The sequence below is a fragment of the Pyxicephalus adspersus genome, chromosome 3 (assembly GCF_032062135.1).
Source record: "Pyxicephalus adspersus chromosome 3, UCB_Pads_2.0, whole genome shotgun sequence".
Taxonomy (NCBI): domain Eukaryota; kingdom Metazoa; phylum Chordata; class Amphibia; order Anura; family Pyxicephalidae; genus Pyxicephalus; species Pyxicephalus adspersus.
This window is the reverse complement of record NC_092860.1, coordinates 67,021,055-67,044,125: the sequence shown is the minus strand read 5'-3', so window position 1 is coordinate 67,044,125 and position 23,071 is coordinate 67,021,055. Positions and strand designations below refer to the sequence as shown.

The following is a 23,071-nucleotide window of genomic DNA, read 5'->3' as shown; positions in this document are numbered from 1 at the left end:
AGGAAAGATAAAAACATTCAATCTTAAGAGAGCAAATTTTCTAATAAGGGTGGCTCTCTATGACTTGGACTGAATATTTTGTCCTCAAAGAACACAGAGCAGAAATTGGAATATTTCCAGTCTGTTTGACACAAACACAGTGCAAAACATATTCAAGTGGGTATTAAGTTTAGGAGGCTAAAATTTAAACCTACATGTCTCAGGGTTAATAACTGGAGATAAAGAAAAAGCGGATTTACTAAAACTTTTTTTTTATTTCTGTGTACACAAAGGAAAATGGTAGATCTCAAGTCCAAATTGCTAATAGCAAAGTCACTGCCTTAAATGAGCCACAATGGCTCAAAATGTAGATGATTGAGAAGGTTGGTTAAAGTTAGGTTTGATAAAGCACCAGGACCTGATGGATTGCATCTAAGTCATGTCCTCAAAGAGCTGAGCTCAGTTATTTCAAAGCCATGGTTTCTCAATCTACTTCTTTTTAGAGACTCTTTAAGCACTGGCAATGAACCAATGGATTGGCGTAAGGCAAATGTGGCTTCTATCGTTAAAAAGGGAGCAAAATTCTTCCCAAGTAACTAAAGACTATTAAGTTTATTTTCTATAGTTGGAAGGATCTAGAGAGTTTGATAAAGAACCACATAGAGGGGTTTCTGCTATAAAATATTATTATAAGTGATAGTCAGCATGGATTTATGAAAGACCGAAGCTGTCAAACAAATTTACTCTCCTTTAAAGAAGAGGTAAACAGGTTTTAAATCTAGTTTTAGGTTTTAAATCTTTAAATCTAGTAATGTAAATTTGGTAATGTACCTTGTTCTGTGTCCATTAAGAATTTTCGTCTATATTTACCTAATTTAGGTTGGCTTTCTCCATTTGCATCGATAGAGAACCCTCTAGGCTTCTTTTTCATACAATACCAGCCCAGAGTTGTTACTTCCAGGTATTGGAACGCATGATTGCATTCACTTGCATGACATCACTTCCTGTGCCCCGCACTTGGATGCTTGTTTGATTTTGTTTCTATGCTGCCATTGCTATATAAGGCTCTGTTGGGGGTGCAGTCATTCCTGGACACGATTCAAGATCTATTTGGGCATTTATACTTCCTACAGTTTGGGCTTTTCATCTCCTACTCTTGGATTAATCTTTATTTGGATGGTTTCTATTATCAGGAGTACTTAAGAGTGGCCCTCCTTTCATGACAAGTATTTTCTTTTTGCAGTAACATAATACATCTTTTTATTTGAGGTTTTTAGTTACATTTTATGTACTACAGATACTCCCTGTGGTGCAGAGGGAGATAGGGACTGTAGGTTTGTTCTTTACTTGTATTTAGGTGAATTTGTATGTAAGTGGACCAGGTACATTATTTTATTAAATGCAATTAGGACAGATGTTTGTCTCGACATATTATTAGGCAGCGTTGTGTCAATCATTACTGTGAGATAATCACAAACAAAGCAAAACTTTATGGAGCTTAGACATTCATAACTTCTGGAGCAAGCTGTGATTTGATAGGCAAAAAGATACAACTGCAGAGTTTGTCTTGGTCATTAAAGAGTTACAAGACCATGCAGAGGAGCTCATTCTTAGCTGTGTTTGGCAAAAGATTTCTTCTGCAAGTCATGGAAACTGATCCCCTCCAAACCTCTGTCCTGCACACAAACTAGCAGGGAAGCCCCGTTTGTATCTAGGAGTCATCCATATGTCGGATATCCTTAACTCGAGGACTATCTGTATATTTTTTTAACACCCAGATTAGATGGTAAAAAATCCGTTCTGGGTTCATCATTATACTTAATTTTTTACTTATAGTTGCTATTATAATTTCCCTCTACCTAATAAAATTTTAGACATCTATAATTGTAGGCTAGTATCAACCTGGTGTTGATATTAACCACCAATACTAGCCAGACTAGCCAATGTCCCTATATTTAAAAATCCCTGTATTTATTATATCTGTATCTATTTATGGAATGGTATGATATTTATATTCATTTATATTATTCATTAACTACTCATATCTTCAGGCCATTGTCAATTTGGCTGTTAAATTATAGGGACCATCATATATAATTATTTTGAGAACAATTTTTGTTTTATGTTTGATCAATGATCTTTATAAACAAATGTAAAGTTCTTAAGAAACTCTTAATTTATTATGGATAAACCCAATAGTTTCCTGTCGTGCCTGCACTTCCAGGATCGTCAGATATATGGTATACATAGATAAATACTGAACCACATGTTCTATCCTGTTGTCCAACCTTTGTTAGTATATTTTGTTTGAAAATTATTGATTATATTTTTCTATAATAATGATATAGGTTCTATTTTGTTAGCTTGTTTCTTATTGTTCTATTTTTGTTCAAGATTGGTATAAATGTGGATATGATCTCTGCTATTCATTCCTGAGGAAGCAGCTAAAATCGCTGTGAAATGCGTTGAATTATCCTTTACCCCCTCCACTGTGCATTTAATTTGTGAGAGTCTTCCTCTGGAGGGGTGATTTATTGTTTCAAACCATATAAATTGTATGAATCATTGAGATCTACTAACCATAGTTTTTTTAATGCCAACATAATTTTTTTATTATGAAATGTCTTGATTTGTTGAAATAAAATGTTCTTATGTGATTTTTTTTTTAACTTAGTAAGCTAAGCCCTTGAAAGTCCAGCTTTTTGAACATTGAGCTCAGTTTTGAGGAGAGATTAGTTGAACTGAATCTATTCTTCCTTGAGGAGAGATGTTTAAGGGGCATATGATCACCCTGTGTAAATATATAAATGGTCCATAAAGTGAACTCTTCTTCCAATTATTCACCTTAGGGTCATTACAATGGACAAGGTGGCACGCTTTGTGTCTGGAGGAATAGAAATTTAATCTAAAGATTAGGAAGGGATTCTTCACTGTAAGGTCTGTGAAAATGTGGAATAGGTTCCCTCAGGAATTTTAACAAGCACTAAAGATTGCTTAAAGAAAAAGCAAAATGCTTTTCTAGAAGCACACAACTTAACTTAAAGCTTTAAAGTAAAGATAACAGATATTGTTGATCTTGGAAACATCTCATTGCCTCACAGAATCAGGTGAAGGGTTTTTTCCTGTTAGAGCAAATTGATCCGCTGGATCAATTATTTATATAGGGTTTTTATCTAGTATATTTTTATTTCCCTAGTAATTGATCTTGATTGACATGTCTTTTTTTAACCTAATGTAAATTCAATTTAGCTTCAATTTGAAATTGAAAATTAGTAGTGGGAAGATAAATTCTATTGGTAGTGAATTCTGTATCATAGATCCATTTTTGCATATGTTTTTTGCAAGTAGCAAGTTATTTAAAATAGAAAGAACAAAACAGCTAAACAATACAATGCAAAAAAGTTGCAAGAATCAATCTCTCCACATTTCTTTTGACTCATATGATGTGAAGAAAAGTATTCTCATGAATAAGCTTGTTGACTTCTGAATCACTAGTTACCGCCCACCACTCTCCTAGCACTTGTTTAATATGACGTCTGTACGCGTTTTGTTCTTTCCCAATAAAACTTGGAACACATTATCCAGTATTCAGAGGCTATGCTACTGAATGTTCACTAAATTTAGTTACAGATTTAGATGAACAACACCCAAACAGGGTAATAAAACATATCTGTAAACAAAAAAAAAAAAAAACCTAAACTGACATCATGCATGTTTCTTCCTGATTTGAGAACTCTTAACCCTTTTGCTGCCAGGGAGTTTGTTGTTTTTTTTTCACATATGCAAAATGCACATTTTATTCCTTAATATTACTTCCATGATGTTTTCTAAAAGCAGCTACTGTTTGCCAAACCTACATTTACGTTAAATAATACACTAAAATTAGATTTAGCGCACATAACTATCCACTTCTGCTGCTCACAGCTGGCATCTGGAAGAGAAAATGTAAATAAATTCCTGGCTGCTGTAGTAGCTGGGAGTTTGATATCATTCCTGTGCTGCCCCCTCCATTATACACAAACATACAGCAGGGCAGTAAAGGGTTAAAGGATAACAGGATTTTATGACAAAGTGTACTTATCATGTTTTCCCCCTTCTCCTGAGCTAAACTAACCAAACCTATCTCTCCATGGATGAATACTTACCAAAATTCAAACAAAGATTCTGCTGTTTGTCTTCAGTGTCCAGGTCAGACCTGTGCATTATAACCCCAGAGATTTGTATGGGGCTGTAACATACAGATCTAAGCAGGGCTGGATGTACACTTATGTTTGAACTGTAGTGAGTGGATCTTGAGAATCATGCATCTGTGAAGGGGAGGTGGTAGATAGGTTTGCTAGAAGATGCCAAACAGGATAACTGAGCTTCAAGTTAAGTGTACCTGAACTTACACAGGGATTCACATAGCTGTGAATCTGTAGTGTGAGATCCAAGGCACACCTGACTTTGACTATCTTATGAGAATTGTGAGTATTCTTGTGAGAATTGATGAAAGCATATTTTTACTACTTACTGTTCTATTTGCTGGAGGCTTTGACATGGGGAAGCTAAGACCTGCCTCCACCATGATCACCTCCACTAAGAGAAAGGGCATGGTATGTGCTGGGTAAAAGATCAGCTGTAGGAAGGCACAATACCATAGTCATTTGCACTCTGCATGTCTCTTTGTTAAACTACAATAGTTATGAGTTATATTCCCTACAAGGTTTTTATTACTGACTGCATTCTGCTAGGAAAATCACCCTATTTACATCCTAAATAGGTCAGGTCCAGGTTCAGCAATGATATGTGCTCAAAAGTGAGGTCAGTGATAACCTGAATATACTGAATGACCATTTTTTTCCATCAATGGAGTTTTTATTTTTCTGATGGTGTGGGCATATTCCAAAATGCCAGGATTATATGAGCTCAAACTGGTAAGAGTGGTCTAGGGAGCATGAAACATCATTTTTTTGTACATGGAGTCCAGATCTTAGGAACCCTATTAGGAATCTGTGGAAAGTGCCGGAGAAGAATCCCCATTCTCCCATCATCAATACAAGATCTTAGCACAAAAGTAATGCAAATCTGGACAACACAAAATATTAGGACATGTATATATATCTATCCTGTTTATGAACATTATGAACTTAATAATAACTAGCCCCTGTAAACAGTCAGAATGATAGATAGCCTCCAACCCGCAATTCCAACTATGGGCCCATTGCCAGCCTGCTGTTTTAAACCATGTGTATGTAATATGTTTTGTTTTGTGCACAGGGTGAAAAAAATCTCTTGAACAGTAGAAAATATCCCTTGTTAAAAATGATTTGTCCCCCATTGTGTGGAAAATATAAGAAGGGCTTAAGGCGTATTGGAAAAGAAATTCTAGCTTTTAACACAATCCTACTGTAATTTTTATTGTGTAGGTGAACTGGATATCTCTATAATTTCAAACAAAAACTTACAAAAGGTGTCTGGCTCACTAAATAAAATAATTAAAGTAATACAAAAACAAAATATAGCAATGCTACAGGTGAATATTTATCTATACAGGATATCCATCAACCAAGCAAATGACCCATACAATGTTATAAATCTGCTGTCTGATTTTTAAAACAAAATGAGCCCAAAAGGATTATATATAAATACATATGTATATATATATATATATATATATATATATATATATATATATACACATACATACACATGCATAGTCTAGGAAGTGTGTTTACAAGAGAAAAATTAATAGAAAATAAAACAAATGCAGTCATCACATTTATTATATTAATATTACAATTTTGGTTTTGAGCTTAGATAAACTTCAATCTGTCCTCCAATACACATTTTTTGCCACAATTTGATTGGAAGGGATAATAAGATTTATTCATCAGCTATATATTTTCATACTAATTGCATGAGTGAACATGTGTCACTTGTAGCTATTTATTAACCCTTACAGAAATCACAATACACACCACCTACCCACCACTACCAACACTTTTTTCACCTACTTTTTCCTCTATTACTATAGAACTATCTTAGTTAAAGTGTTTTACAGGACATTCATCCACTTTCTAAGACTACATACACACATTCAAATAATTGTTGTAGGTAAAGATCTTTCACGATCCTTTCCAACGACAAAAGACTGAACGAGCGCTGTACGTACAGCGCCAATCTGCCTTTATGAAGAGGGAGGGGGAAAACTTGTATTATGATCATTGGTCATTTGTTGATCCGCCAGTGCAGATCGTGGTCGGACGACTGCTGTACACATGCCACATTCTTGTCTGATACTAGCCCTGAGGTGATTTTTGGACGAGAATCATCTGTACATAGCCTAAGAAACTGGCCTAGAGATGTCATGAACATGTGGCCTATTACCTTAATACAAAGTTGCAGTGTTACTGTATAGGTGATTACTGGGGAAGGGACTGAAAAAATGTGTTCTGCAACCTGCCTGACATTATCTCCACCTAGACAAAGGTGAATAGAACCTAGGGAATGCTTTTTCAGTTTTTAAAAATTCAGCCCTATTCAAAAGATACCAGTGCCTAAAGAATCTTTATACCCATCAATCCTGAATGTGTCAGATGCTGGGTCCTCCACTGTGCTGTGGATCCTAATGCCAATTACTATATGCTTCTGAGTTCTGTAGAGATGTAAGGGTCAACTGCCAATTAGGCAGTGATATATCTTAAACACACCAGTGTGGACAAGAGGACCAATATGTATCAAAGTGTTTTTTAAATTTTTTAAATTTATTTATTTTTATTTATGTGGTGGCAGAGTGTCTTTAACGAAAAAGCTAGTAAAGGGGAAAAATAATCATTAGATATCAGCAGAACACATTTTACTGATTTCTGTGCAGAGCTGACAGAGCTCTGAGGATTTCATAAAAATATGAGTATTTTATACAAAAATAAGACGAAACTATAAAATTTAAAGTTATACAAAGTTTATGGATATATATGACTGCATGAAGCTGTGCAGTGGTTAAATGTTGACCAGCATTTATTTTACAGACCTTGATATTGGGTAATTTAGTGTAAAATAAACAAATCATTACTAGTGCTTCCTGATATAGAAAAATACATTATTGTACAGGATCTGTATCTTAGTATTAAGCATTTATGCAATCATTGACAAAAACACATATGTAATCCAATGCACCAGTTTAAATAAAGTGAAATATGTGCCCCCTGTCCCTCAAATCCAATGTTAAGCAATGTATGAACAAATCAAAGAATAACAAAGGTTCCTTGCTCCCTGTCATTCACCTCATGGTAAATATGCACTGGTATAGCCTACATATTGTCTGTACAAACTGAATGAAAAACCTGATCGCACACATGGCTTAACTATTCCCTGTGGAGCTCCGTGGTCAAAGCTCTATTTTGAAGAGTACACAAGTATACAAATACAATCACATGCAAATAATGTTCATTCATATGTAAATAATTCATATGCATTATATTACAACAAGCTGAGATAAGATCTAACTTAAGATCTCTTGGGGGGCAAATTTTAATCCTGCATAAATACCATTTCTGGTTTATTTATGTTGGAAAAAGTAATTTTAGATAATGAGTATAAATTGTTTTCCAAATTATTTAATTTAGCCAAAGAAGTGCGTTTAAACAAGTTTTAGCCAAATTTTACCATATGAAAGAAATATATTTCATTATTATAAGATTTATTTTCTCATTCAGTGTTTTGGAGAGACCAATATATTAATAAAGGAAAGTCTCTTTACAGCACATGTCCTGTTATGGTCATTTCTTCTGTAACTAACTTGCCAGACACTATTTTACATACAGGTTCACTAAAGGTAGGGCAGTAAACATATAGATATATATGATTTCTGTTCATCTGGGAAGGAAGAACATTTCTAGTCTAAAACGAATCCCTCATTTGTAGCTATAATTATGATAGTGATTCATGAAAAGTCAGATAGATCTGCTGCAGTACACTTATAAGGCTGGGAAGACCAACAGTAATTGTGTCATTTGAGTGGTGACCTAAGGTTACTTTCTATGGGTTTAGGGTGCTGCTTTGTGCGTACAGCCCCAAGGTGCACGAATCTTGTAAGCTGCATGACTGTTGCTTTTTCTTTGTTTCTCAATTTTATTCACAATAAACGTGAGGTTGTGAAGTCCTCAACCTAGAGTCTAGTTACTCTCTTGATCCAGGTCTGCCTTTAGGAGAACCAGACCCAGTATACATAAAAGGTTAATGAGTTTTCTCCATCAGAGCATTATACTCCTAATTATGTTTTCATGGTTTTTGATCACACATTGCAGGCTTCCAAAAAATTGTTGCATCTATTTAACAAAATGTTGCATCTCACGGTCAAATGTTTGTGCAACAACCTGTCCAATCCCACCCCTTTACAATATTCAGAACAATGACAAAAAATATTTGCAAGGGTGTTGCTTTATTTTGCCAACTATGTTGCATGATTAGTCCTACCATGCTATTATTCATGCATGGACATCTCTCTGCCTATTGCCATTGGGGTGGCATCAGCACCTCAATACTTAGTTTAATGTAATGATTTGCATGCTGATTCTAAAGAGTCGGTGGAGTTTATCACTGCTTATAAAATTAGTATCCAGAACATCTAAAGCTTGTCTCTGGGCAAATGTTGTGGGAAAAATCTCTGTCTGGACTAGGCTTATGTTAAAATAAAATGTCTACCAAAGAAGGCTATTTTGGTGGTCATTCCACAATACTACATAACATTCTGATGACTTCTACAAAAATTTAACCACTTCCTGTCTACAATCTGTTTATTAACCTTCATTTGAAATATGATACATGCAGAGGATACAGTAACAAACTTTTCATGGCAGATGGTGGGCTGCAGCTGTTAAAATGATATGCAGAATATAAAAATACATTAATTAAAAAAATATTATAAACTGTCAAAGCATATGTCAGAGCAAAAAACCTAAGCAGTAAATAGTTAGACTACAATTACAAAAAATGCTGGTTACTTTTCCCTCTCCCCATCTATACAAAATAGGGAGAATTGTTCTGGGAGAACTGGTAGAGCTAATTAGTCCTTGAGATGACACAGGAAGTGTGCACAGAACACGGGGCGGCTCTAAATGCCTGACATGTTTGCAATATTTGGCAATTTTACATGTGTCTGATACAGCTTAGTCCTCTAAAGTCTCAATATTATAGTATAATAATAATAATATAATAAGTCTCAATATTATAGTATAATATAGGCTGCTGCAGACAGTCCTCCTGTCTGCAGCAGCCTGATGACATCATCTGAAATCTAGACAAAGTCACTCAAGCTATGTACACACATGAGATGATTCATATAATCAGGAAAGATGTGCTTTTCTTTGGAAGAGAGCACAGCAGGGTGCTACTCGCTTGTTTTCCTCCTTCTCCATTGAACAGTGCTCGTTCATTCATCTGGAAACATTCACAAATTGCATTTACAGCAACAGCAAATCTGACGTCCATCTATCGTCTGTACATGGCTATAGTGGGAACATGTGGTGTGCTTTTTAGGAACATAAACTGTGCTCTATTTTGTGATTAATTAGAAATGTCCTAGTGATATACAAGATCAGGAGGTAAAGGGAAATTTCCCCAACGGGTACACAATCATCACAATGTAAACTGCACATAGGTTCTAACCCTAACATTTTGACTTAGGTTAGGCTTTTATATATCTGTATACAAGACCTGACTTGAGAACTGGAGTTAGGAAAATACTACTTTTTTCCTTTGTAGAAGGGGATGAAGAACCAAGGTTCACAATAAATATATAGAAAAAAATTTGGAGACTCCCATAGTCTGGATATTTGTCAGTGGATAATATTTAGTAAACACATATCTTCAACTTTATTAAAAAAGAGAACTTGAGTTATCACATTTAAAATGTATGGAAGCTGCTACCTGCTAACCATATTTTTTATTTTATAAACAGTGCCATCCAGTGGCTCAAACTATATGTCTATTTTATTTTGCCAAAAAGTTTTCAGGAATTAGACTGTCTTTGGATAATAATGTAATTTTTTTTACATTAATAAGTTTGTCAGTGATGTGTTAACCTTAAACTGCAGTCCATTGCTGAAGTAAAATATCCAGAGAATCCCCCAACAAGAAAGCACTATATTATGTAGCAATCAATTAATTACATGATACATGCCATAGTGTAATATGGTGCTTTTTATTTAAAATAACACACTACTGTGTGCTGTGGTGAACTGCAACAGAAAAAAGGTGTAGGTGCAGTTCTAGTGCAGTGGACAATGAAACATGTGAATGGGTGACATAATGAACATTAAGCACCAGAATGAAAAAGTGTAAATGGTAACCTAATAAGTGTCACCTAAAAAGAAGAGGATGCCTGAAATTAAACTTGTGTCTCAACGTAGTCCTCCCAGAAATGTAGTGCCCAAGTCATACATGTGGGGAATAATATTCCTTAGGCCAATCGATACACCAAAGGAATATGGAATACCTCTGAGCTGCTGTATTGCTACATTTAAAGTTTTTGACAGTTTCAAAAGCTTAGAGCTGCTGCAGAATGAAAAAGAGACATGCTGTATAGCAGATTTCTTTTTTTTTTTCCTTATCTAAGCTAGAGATAGAAGTAAGCCATGTAAACACTGAACCAGGATCCACAGAGGTTGTCCAGTTTTCAAATGCCTTGTTATGGTCCAATGGACTAATGCATTTGTACAAAAGTGATAAGGAAAACATTATTATAAGTATATTAAAAAATTATCTCTACAAAATGAAGCTTTTTAAATTTAACAAGCCCAGGGTCAGGAGACAATCATACAGCTAAAAATGACTGCATAGATCTTAACTAAATGTGAACAATCATGCAAGTGCCAAAGGATGCAGTGTACTTTAGGAGTTCAAAATACACTTACACACAAAATTCTACTTACTTTCTACTGATCAGGTCACCTTTCTCAGTTTGCACCATACAAAAAAAAATTACCCATTATTGTTGTTAGAAAGTTTTATGCTATTATCTATAAGTTTGATCAGCAAACTAAGCATGACTTATGATAACTTGGTAACATTAAGGTGTAGAAAGAAGTGATAACAGTCCTGGAGATTAAACAGAGTTTCCGGTTTGCTGGAAAAAAAATGTGGTTATCCATTTTCTACATTTAAAAGGTAACTACAATTTCTTTGGTTACATATATAAAATATATCAACACAGAACACAAAACGCAGGCATGCAGTGAGAACTTTGAACTCTGGGGGAGTGATGATCTATTCTTTGAATGGACCACAGGTCTCCTGTTAGTTTGTCTCTGTATGGCAAACATAATTACATACATAGCATACATTACCACCTTATTGAATATAACATGCATCACAATATCTGTGCTGCTTTTATTTATGCGGGTGGAGCATTTTAGTAAATATGAATGAAATAATAGACTATCAGTTTATAAATAGGAATTGAACAGGTCAATCTGATTAACCAGGTATCCAGAAAATGTGTTTGGAGTTAATTATACCATAATCCATTGCTTGATTTTGAAGGTCAGATAGTAAACATGTAAATACCAGGGACTTGTACACCACCAAACAATTTGGTTATTTTAACAGAGCGGATAGTTACGAAAGTTTAGCATTTGCTTTTAAAGGTACCAGGCATATTTTGGTACACTCAGAAAAACGTTCACTGTATATAAATCAACACCCACTGTTATAAAAAGAACTAACTGCAGGTGGTTAAAGCATATAGCTAAGCTGAACTCATGCTGAAGGCACACATATAAGAAAACAACAACAATAGGAAAAGGTAAACACATTTTGTGATCATTGGCTCTCTGATTGTACTCGCCATATATTTAACTTCCCAATAAATACATTATAGTTTATTGCCAGTATTTACTTAGGAGTTATCATTTAGGATTACCTGTAGCATTAGAGTGCAAGTGTGAATGTTGACATAGTGTTAAAATGGGAATTTATGCTTACCACAATCACAACAAAACAATAATTTTATTTCATGAATGAGTAGTAAACCTAAGTATACAGGAAATGTTGAAACCATAAACAAAGAGATTAAGTAGGCACATTAAACTCTGATGGGCCAATGTTTTTTTGATAAGTCCTGGGTTTTATTCGTGTGTATAAAGTATTAAAGGGACTAAGAAGCACAATGAGGATGCAGGTCATTGTTACAGCTGGCTCTAAGAGCATCCCTTGCTGTGCTAGAAAGTAGTTGCGGGAGGGGGTGCGGTGGGGGGCATCCTGTTGCAAAGTGGAAGCCAACAACTTTAACAGAATAAGAGTTGGCCAACTTAATTTAGAAACATTACCACAGCCTACTCTAACATTGAGCTCCAATAGGTAGGTAAACTTGGCATAGTATCTTCCAATGAAAAGAAACAAAAATCAGGAGGGAGATTTAAAATAATGAAATCAGCAATTCCGACTTCATCATTATCATTCAAATAGATCTCTTCCTTCTAACAAGTAATGCACACATTTAAAGGAATACAAGCAATACCTTTTATAAGAGGAACCATATACACACCACAGAAAGAAAGTAAATTGTCCAACTTTCCTTAGAAATTAACAATGTCTGAAAAACTTTTTTATTCAACATCCATGACAAGTTACAATAGAGCTGTCACCCTTGTTTAGCTCCCTATATTACCAGCAGATTTAATAATATTAACCTTGTACATAAGATAAGACACAAGCACATACTACACAAAGTAAAGTCACAGAAACTTAAAGTGATCTGGTGGGATCCCTTGAAAACTGCAATACAATTTAATATCCAGCAACAGAACACAAGCAGCTATTTGATCAAATATAAGGATGAGAAGGTTGTTCATTGGTGAAAAAAGTTGCCTGCACTACAACAAAGCACCCACATCCATCGCATGCACTGGAAAGACCATTGAAATCACTAATCAGCAATGCAATATTGCAATATCCCAGGGCAAGAAACACAGTCACAGCCAAGTCCTTTCTGTGTGCGGGGACATGTGGGACAGTCGCTGTAAGTTGTAACATTCTCCTAGCATGGGATAACAAAGTTGCAGCATTGAAAAGCAGATCTCTGTGCCCAGGATCATCCACAGACCCCTCACCTCCATCCCCTGCACTTTATTCCTAACATCCCATTCAGGAGCATGGAAATAAAGCAGCGAGGTCTATGCAGTGAACATTACAATGGATTCACACTTACTTTTCCCTTGCCTGGCTATCAGAGGGGACAGTGGATCCTTTCCCTTTGGCATACATGCTTGTTTCAGACTTTTCCTACTCAACACCTGTCAAAGGAAGCAGCCAGCAATGCTCTCTCTATCTCCATAGCTACCCCTTCAGTTTTTTACATCCCTGAAGCATTGGCCACAAATCACGCACATTTTCTAATGGGGGATCTTGAAACAGCCAGAGCTTTTTTTTTTTTCTTTTTCTTTTTTTTTTTTTTTTTTTGTTCAGCTGTTCCAGGAATCGTTCATCCCTCCCACCCTGATGACATTGTGTGTGTGTGTATGTGTATGTGTGTGTGTGTTTTTTACTCTTAAAAGGGCAATGCCAAAAAAGCACGTGCAAGGCAAGATTTCTACAAGCTTTGTATTTTATTTATTTAGGCTAATAAGTAAACCTTTTATGTCTAAAACAATAGAAAAAATACACATGTAATAAAACATTAATTCTATAACTTAGACTAATAATAACTAAATATTTACACTTATTTGCTTTAGATTTATTTTAAAAAAAATTATTAAATGAATAAATAAATAATAAATTGTCATATCACTGTAAGCAGCAAAGCTAGTTTTAGAATTTTTATTGTTACAAAATATAAATACATACGGTTTATCATATCAGTTAAAGCAGACCGAAACTCAGAATTTTTACTTTACATAAAAGGGTAGACAACTTCTTTATTAAAGTAAAAAATTAGGTTGTTTTTTTTAAGTTCAACACCCTTCTTTATGCATGATTTGTCAGATTCCGACTTTTTTTTTTTTTTTTATAAAAAAGGGTGCAGTAGCTCCCCTCTCAGTGAATGGGATTGCAAAGCCTCCGGGGATACCTACGTTACACATCCCGGGGGGCTGCTCCTTCTGTGCATGCCCTGATCTCCGGCAAGTCATATAAGATGAGAGTAGGATGGAATCTTGTGTACCGACTGCAAGGAGGGTGGGATCAAGCTCAATTTTACAGCAACAGTTGAGTTTTTCTTATAAATGTAACTGCCCATACCTCTGGATCTACACATCATTGATGTTTTTACCATATTCTCAGTCTAAATATATGTATATATTTAACAGTAGATAACATTTTTGTAGTGAAACTTTAACATTAACTAGTATTTATATAGCACTGACATATTACACAACGCTTCACAAAGTCCATAGTCATGTCACTAGCTGTGCCTCGAAGGGGCTCACAATCTAATATCCCACCATATTCATGTCATTACCACAGTCCTAGATCAATTTGGGGAAGCCAATTAACCTATCTGCACATAGTTGGAATGTGGGAGGAAATTGAAGCACCCCACACAAGCACAGGGTGAACATGCAAACTCCATGCAGCTAGCGCCCTGGCCAAGATTCAAACCTGGGACCTAGCACTGTAAAGGCCAATGTGGTAATCACTAAGCCACTGTGCCACTCAAATACAATTTTTCTAATATGACCTTATTAACTAAAATTTGGCTTTAGAAAATCCCAGGCAAGCTTTGTATATTGAATACACCAGCATTGAGGTACCTTTCTGTTGTAATAAATGCTAAAATTGTTTGATACATGTTCCTGCAGTAGGTGGTATTGCACAGTGTATGTGCATTGCTGTGCGTAGCTGTTTATTCTAAATCCAAGCACATATATGCCATTGATCTAATTGCACCTGTACTACAGCGCACCACAACATAGAGATGCAAATGCTCTGTTGTAATGCACTGTAAAACACTGCATTGGGAAAAACATTTAAAATACTTTGTGTGTTGAGGTGCATTGAGAAACTAAGAAAATAAGCCCTTAGCAAATTTCGCTTTGTATATTTAGTTGTGTTATGTTAAATTATGTGGTCATATTAAAGTAAACTATCTCAAATGTTTTAACCCATGCATCTACTGGAAACCACTAGGTGCCCAAGAGTGATAACAGGGCAGCATGGTGGCTCAGAGGTTAGTGTTCTGGCTTTTGCAGCACTAGGTCCCAGGTTCGAATCTTGGCCAGGACACTATATGCATGAGTTTTCAGATTCTCCCTGTATTTGTGTGGGTTTCCTACCACATCCCAAAAACAAGCCAAGGTCGGTACACAAGGAATCTGGAACAAGAGAAACAAACAACAGGAACCTGGAAGCAGAGCCAAAGGAACTCCTTGTTCAGGCAACTTCCTGTTGCCCGGTCACTTCCTTAAGAAGGGAATGTCAGGTGATGGGTGTGGATCAAGTGAGCCACAGACATCAATCCCACCAGCAGAGGGAGTGCTGTTGCTGAGACAATCTGATAATCAGATGTTTGCCAGCAGTGGGAGTGCGTCTATGGAATACCCTGGTTCTCTGAGGCAAGGTAGTAGCTGACAGAGAATCAACTGACTTGGAACAGGAAGTATGCAGAGTGTTAGGTCAAGGGGAAGAGATGGTGCTGGCAGCAGGGGACTGCAAGGAGGGTGAGCAAGAAGGAAGCACTGATCACCTGGACCTGTAGGGATCTGTGACAGAGGGTATCCTAACATAAATGTGGAGAAAAAATCTGCCTAGCCTGAATGAATCTATAGAGTATTAGAGAAAAAAAGTGAAGGAAAGCAGGCTTGTATAGGCATTTGAAATAAAATTCCAAAAAGATTTATTGTTTCAAAGTTTGACACCCTGAAACTAACAGAGATCTACTATACTTTCACCTCAACTAAACAGATCCATCCTATGCTATATACATGAAGCAGTCAGCCTGTGTTTTAAATTTACACGGGGTGTTAGTCATATATTCAAGGAATGATGGTTTGAATCCCGACGCGTTTTGCCTAGAGGATTTTTTGAGACCAAGGCTGTCAGTTATAAACATACAAAAATAATATTTAGTTCATTGTAAGTCTAACATTGTATGAAATACAAAAGTAAATTCCTATTCTTAGGGGTGGGGAATATACTGATATAGGTGAGTATTAATGAATCATGCAAAATGCTAATATAGGTGAGTATAATCGAATGTCAACCTGTAGTCATGATAGTATTGCTGTTTTATAATATTTACACACAATGTCAAATATTGACAGTGTGATTTACTTGGATGTATGATGGCCAATCAAGACTGATCTTAGATCAAAAGAGGGAAGTGAAAATGATACTACTAATTCGATCTCACTTTTACCAAAGAATGGCCTGTATTTGAAAGGAAATAGGCTCTATAAGTAGGAATATATCCTATTTGATTACCAATCAAAATTACAAATAAACTTACTTCCGGACATGGCTGTATATAAAAAAAAAAAACAAGATGGTGATATTGTTTGGGCGTGTTCTTCATTCAATTCAGTCACAGCTTATTTTAAAGTCCATATGCCTGAATAATGTGAATATAGGATTGCATATTGGCATAATAGACTATTCAACTATAAATAGTAAAGTGTATATTCAGAAAGTTGTGGCACTTATTGTAGTTTATAATGTAGTATGTTACCGATTTTCATAGGGATGTTAATTCAAATCCTAATTGAATGGGATGGTAGAGAATTCAGACAATGTAATTTTACGTGTGTTTACGTGTAATAATTAGGGGATACGTTAATAGATGTGTACTATAAATAGTGTCAAATATTAGGAACCTACCTGAAATCATGATGGTAATATGCTATGTAGATGTCCTCAACAGTTTTAGGGTTATAGAGCCACATCCTTCTCCACTAGAATCCAACGCTAAAAGTAAGTCTATATTACAATTGCCACTATACTCTTATGGGTTCCAATATCCTAATTAGTTACTATATTTACTTCTTTTCAATTCCCAAATATAGGGCTTTCTTTAGGAACAGCCCTACAACCCAGGGGTTCCCTAAAATCATCTAGTAAGCTGATTCCCATTAAAAACTTACCACATAAGTAAGTTTAAAGCGTACCTAAACTCACAATTTTCATTCTACATAAAAGGGTAGACAACCCTTTTATGTAAGGTAAAAATTCAGTTGTTTTTTGTTTTTTTTTTTTAGGTCCAGCACCACCCCCTAATTCTCGTCCACCTAGGTGGTCGAGAATGAATGGGAGTGCAAAGCCTCCCAGGATACCTACGTCAGGCATCCCGGGAGGCTCGCAGAGGGAGCCTTTTTGCGCAAAGAGAAAAATTTGCCGATCTCATGCATGCGCAGTGACATCAGCAAATTTTTTTTTCATCAGGAAGACAAGATGAAGATGGTGGTGCCTGGAGCATTGGCTCTGGGACAGATGCGGGGTCGATGTGGAACCCGATGCCGGGCACCCCCAAGAGTGATCGGACTGCCCTGCGGGATTGAGGGTAAGTGTATTTTTTTTTTGAGTTTAGTTCCTCTTTAATTCCTTTATACCACTAATGTTTTGAATAGAGAGACTTTCTCAATACCCTTTTATAACAATAGACTTTTTCTCCCTTTAATTTCCATAAGACAGGGATCACCTTGGAACAGCTTTATAACCCCTAAACTGTTGAGGACATCTACTTAGCATATTACCATCATTATTGCAGTTGGTTCCTGTGGTTATCCTATTACAACTACAGTTTATGGAATTTCAGCTATTTTCATTGATGTGCAGCAATAGGCAGATATCAACGACAGGCAAATATTACCAACAGTCAGAAATTAATGACATACAAATAATTACACTAAAAGACAGGAATTATCATCAAAAAACAGATATCAGTGACTTGCAGGCAATGCCAAAGACAGCAGCTATTACCAATGACATTGAAATGTTGGTGACATGCAGATGATACCAACAACAAGCAGATATTAACAATGACATACAAATCTTACTAACATCAGACAAATATTAATACTATGCAGATAATACCAAAATCAACAAGATGTGGATTTTACTGACACTTCAGTGATAGGCAGATTCCCTAGTAACAGGTACTCAATGACATGCAATTTTAGTGATAACCATACTCTAGTTATGGGCAGACTCCAATGGCAGGCGATAAGTGACATAAATAAGTGATGGGCAAGGAAAGCAAGTACACAATCAAAAACAAGAGCTACTAAATGCAATTTAAACATGGAGATATATGACATATATTCATTTCTTGGTTAGCAAGGAGAAGTCAGTTATTATGCAGTTGAATGTTTCATATAAATATTGCATGGCCACTAATCAAGGTCCCTTGTAAAAATCATTTTACAGAATAAACCAAAACAGTTCCACTTGTTAAAAAGCTATAGGTTTTGCAATCAAAGATCTCTTGAATGTTGACCATATACTCTCAAGTTGTTCTGTTTTAAAATTTCTTGTTCATGCTATTCATCATTAGAAAAGAAAGTATGAATTACATTTACAGCAATCTCATCATGATAAAATGTTTCAAACTTCAAAATGAAAGACAGATTGCAAAGGAAAGTAAGGCAACACCCCCCCCCCCCCTGACTCGGGATTACCGCTTTTTGCAATTTTTCCGGCCCCGAGTCACACTCGGGAACACCCCTTAGGGGGTTAAAGTCCATAGTTGGAAAGGTCCTAGAGAGTTGGATAAAGAACCACATAGAAGAGTTTCTGCTAGAAAATAATATTATAAGTGATAGTCAGCATGGCTTCAAGAAAGACAGAAGTTGTCAAACAAATTTACTTTCTTTTTATGAGGAAGTAAGTAAACAGGTAGACAGTGGAGTAGCAGTTGATATAGTGTACTTGGACTTTGCTAAAGCATTTGACACTGTACCCCACAGATGGTTAATATGCAAGTTAAGTTACGTACACACTTCCAATAATTATCGTTTTGAAACGAACGATCAACGATCATGTACGATATCTTTGAATGATCGTATAGTGCCGATTCTGTACATGCAGATAACGATACAATCGTTCAAAGATATTATACACATGGTAGATGCAATCGTTTGAACTTTACAGGATTGACGTGCACCAGAGGAAGTGATATACCTAGCCGCGAATAGTGTATACGAGCAATCGGTAATACGAATGAATATTCGGCACACTGCTCCTTTGTCTCTCTGTGCAATATGTCTTTCCAAGTCCTCTCAAGGAAAAAGAAAGCAGCTGTTGCTGTGATGTATCTGCTAAGTGATGAGAAAGAGAAAGTTGAGAAGAAGCTGCAGATGTGGTGTAAGGATTGGTTGTTGGACTGAGACAACATTTGGCATGAGAATCTGCTACGAGAACTGCGATACTCATTCCCAGATGACTACAAAAATTACCTTCGCGTGTCGGACGTGTGTTTCCAAAAATAACTTTCTGCAGTGGGACCTGCTCTGAAGAAACAAGATACCTTCATGAGAAAGTCCATAACACCTGAGCAGAGGTTGATCGCCACGCTTAGATACCTTGCCACTAAAGTTCTCCACTGGGATCTCACCGCAAGCAATGGGTCATATCATCCCCTAAACATGTGAAGCAAATATCTACAGCTTGAAAGATGAGTACATGAAGGTAGGTGCCCCATACAATCATTCAAACAAAATGACACATTCGCTTCATAACCAAAAGATAACTTTTATTTAAAAAAGTGCATGTAACAAAGTGCCAATAAAAAAGTATAAATACAAAACATAACAATAATAACCATAATAAACAGTACATAACTATTTTACAATATTAACATCAATAATAAAGCAACTAACAGTAGTGACACATTCTTACTATAAATCAGTATATTGGTGGCTTTCATTGCCAAAACTATACTTGTGTACTTGAGGAAGGGCAGTGATGAGGCTTATATTGGTGGCGTGGAGTGTAGTTAGGTACAGGAGAAGGGTGAGGCTGCGAGTATGGATACGGGAAGGAATAGGTAGGGTATTGTGGGTTTATTTGGTTCATCAACCCTTTGTTCACCACATTGGTGACAATCAGCTCCACAGCATATGCAACCTCTGGGGTCATCTGCTGAAGTTTAGCAGCAATGCAGAAGCCAAAGCCATCAAATTGATCCTCTTTTTGGTTCAGTATGGCCAGAGCTTTCTGCAAAGTTTCTTTCTTTTCCAGCTCCTCTTGCTTTCTTTCCTGACCTTTTTGGTTTGAAGACATCGGAGTGGATGTTGCAGCAGGTGAAATCTCTGGAGGTTCACTGCAGGAGGAAGTCTGCGAAGAAAAAAAAAATAGAACATAATATTATGCATATTAACTCTTCCTTCGTTCTCCTTTCAGTTTCCTGGTACACCAGAAGAATGGATGGACATTGCTTCAGACTTTCAAGATATATGGAACTTTCCAAATTGTGGAGGAGCAATTGATGGGAAGCATGTAAAAATCACCCCACCGGCAGACAGTGGATCGTATTATTATAACTTCGTGTTTGTTGCAGATAAAGCATTTGCATTACATGAAAACCTGCTAAGACCCTTTACTCAGAATAATTTAGACAAACAGAAAAAAAATTTCAATTACAGGTTATCTCATGCTAGGAGGGTGGTTGAGAATGCATTCGGTATTCTAGCAAATCGCTTCAGAATATTTCATACTGCTATCAATCTGCGCATAGACAAAATTGGCAAGGTAGTCTATGGTTGCTGCATGCTGCATAATTTTCTATGCCGCAATAATTGCAGTGCATCGTTTGGTCATCTAATGGAGCAAGATTCTGCTACAGCAGCACCGGGCGAAAGCAGTACCTGGTCTAGCGGATCTACAGGTTGCAGTACCTCAGAATGCTTCAGTGTTGGCTAAAAAACGAAAAAGTACTTGGAGTACTTCAACACCACTGGAGCAGTAGAATGGCAGGATAGCATGACATTTTAGTCTTCACGTCACAATGTTTGTAGGACTGCAAAAAAAATCTGTAATAATGTTTCCCTTGCTTTAATATTATTAAAATTAGTCGTGCCCGTGTTTTGATAAATTGTACAATAAAAAAAGTTTTCACTAACTTACCTGGTCTTGTGTCTTGAAAATATCAGAAGTCTCATCAAGGCTCTGTGTACTTCCCCAGCATCCTTCTTCTCTTCTTCCAGGCTGCACACCCATGAACGACCTTCATCTTGATTCGCGGTGAAAGACAAGAGGTTAAAGTACCATCATTTAGGTACATATACATCCTCTGTGGCAGCACCTGTCCGCTTTGAAGCCTTCACTTTGTTCATTTCGTTTTTGAACACAGTGTGCAAGTTTTAGATCCTCTGCTTAACTTATTTTTTGTCGGACACAGGATTTATGGTCTTGCAGAGCTCCACCATAGCGGTATACGCCTTCATCTTGAGGTTACGGTTGGAATACTTCCCAGACTTCACCTTCCACAGATAGGGGTGGGATCTGTATGCCTCAATAAACTCAAACATGAAGTCTGGAATGTTAAATGCGTCATAGGCCATGATCTGTGCAAAACATATAAAAATAAATCATTAACTAACCTAAACCACTACACATTGCAATAGTACAATAATAAATAAATAAATAATAAGTAAATAGTGCAATAATACAAGTACAAAGCAGCATCACTTACCTAACAAGAATGTTGGACGGACGAATATTCAGACGAACCATCGCACGCACCTGTATGACCTTGCACCAAGCAATGCATATTCCCCACTACACTTTTCAAATCCAGGCACTTCCTGTCATATTTTTTACTGTCACATGAGAGATGTCACAGCGAAGACCCAAGAGATGGAGGTGATGGTGGACATCATGGAGAGGAAGGATTATGATGGTAGGAGGGCTCATTACACCACCCAGAATGCCAGAAAGGATGTGATTTTGGAGAGGGTGCACCGTCCAGCGTTCCAAGGACCAGCTGCGAAAAAGGTGGTTTAATTTAAAAAATAGAGAGAGGGTCGTGCTGGATACTTTAAGACGTCATATCGCCAAAAAACAGTAAATTTTTTTTAGGTAATTTTATTTTTTTTGTATCCTATTTTTCTATTTTGTTTTGCAATTTTTTGTTCTGTATTACATTGTTTTTCTGCATTACAACGCCTTGCAGCCGGAGGTGAGGTGGAGCCGGAAGTGCAACTTGCAGTACAACCTGAGGTGCAGCTAGAGATAGAAGGTAGGACATTTTTATATATTTATTCTTAAAAATGTATTATAACATGCATGTTAAGTAGACTTATATTTTTTTTTATGCAGAGTTGATTATGGTTTCCCCTGCCGAGGCTATAGAGGAGGAGGTAGTGGAATGTAGTTCTGCACTGGCTATTGACCCAAGTATGTATCAAAACTTTAGAGAGGTAGGTTGCATATGATTGTGTGTAATTTAACTTTTTTTTTGGTTTTTTTGTAAAGTTATTCTAGAGGGGGAGCAAAAATGTCCTGAGGCAGGCACATCAGGACAGATGGAGAGAAGTGTAGGTAAGCATTCATATATTGTTCATGCAAAAAATAATGTTTCATATCCATGTGTCGGCTTATCTTCACAATATCTGTGTACTTAATATGCTTCTTTTTTTTCCTACACAGGTGTTTCCAAAAAAAAGAAACAGACAGAATGGTTAGGATACTGCAGGACCCAAGAAGCCTTTTTAAATTTTTTTTAAATTTATTACAAATTTCAAATATTTGGTTAGAAAAAATGGTCTAAGGTTATTAGTAGTGTACCCGAGGGTTCAGTGTCGGGGCCTTTTCTGTTTAACATCTTTGTAAATGATATAAAGTGTGGGATTAAAAGTACCATTTCTGTGTTTGCAAATGACACCAAACTATGTAATGGAATTAAGTCCATACAGGATGTCAAAAAATTATGCAATTGGGAGCTAACAACATGCATGCTTCATACTGTCTAGGGGGAATACATTTGTGGGAGTCATAAATGGAAAAGGATCTTGGGGTTCTGGTAGATCATAGACTTAATAACAGCATGCAATGCCAAGCTGCAATATCTAAAGCTAGTAAAGTACTTTCTTGTATTAAAAGAGGAAAAGACTGCAGAAATGGAGACATAACCCTGCCCCTGTACAAAGCATTGGTCAGACCATATCTGGAATATGCAGTCAAG

General features: G+C 36.4%; 1 protein-coding gene across 1 annotated transcript in view; it reads right to left on the bottom strand.

Moving 5' to 3' along the window:
- SSBP4 (single stranded DNA binding protein 4) overlaps positions 1-13,342 on the bottom strand; it is a 256,151-nt gene extending 242,809 nt beyond the window's left edge. Inside the window, exon 1 of the mRNA XM_072405033.1 lies at positions 13,169-13,342. Within this exon, the coding sequence (XP_072261134.1) occupies positions 13,169-13,224 (56 nt within the window). The 5' untranslated portion in view covers positions 13,225-13,342. The remainder of the gene's footprint in view (positions 1-13,168) is intronic.
- Between the last annotated feature and the right edge of the window lie 9,729 nt (positions 13,343-23,071).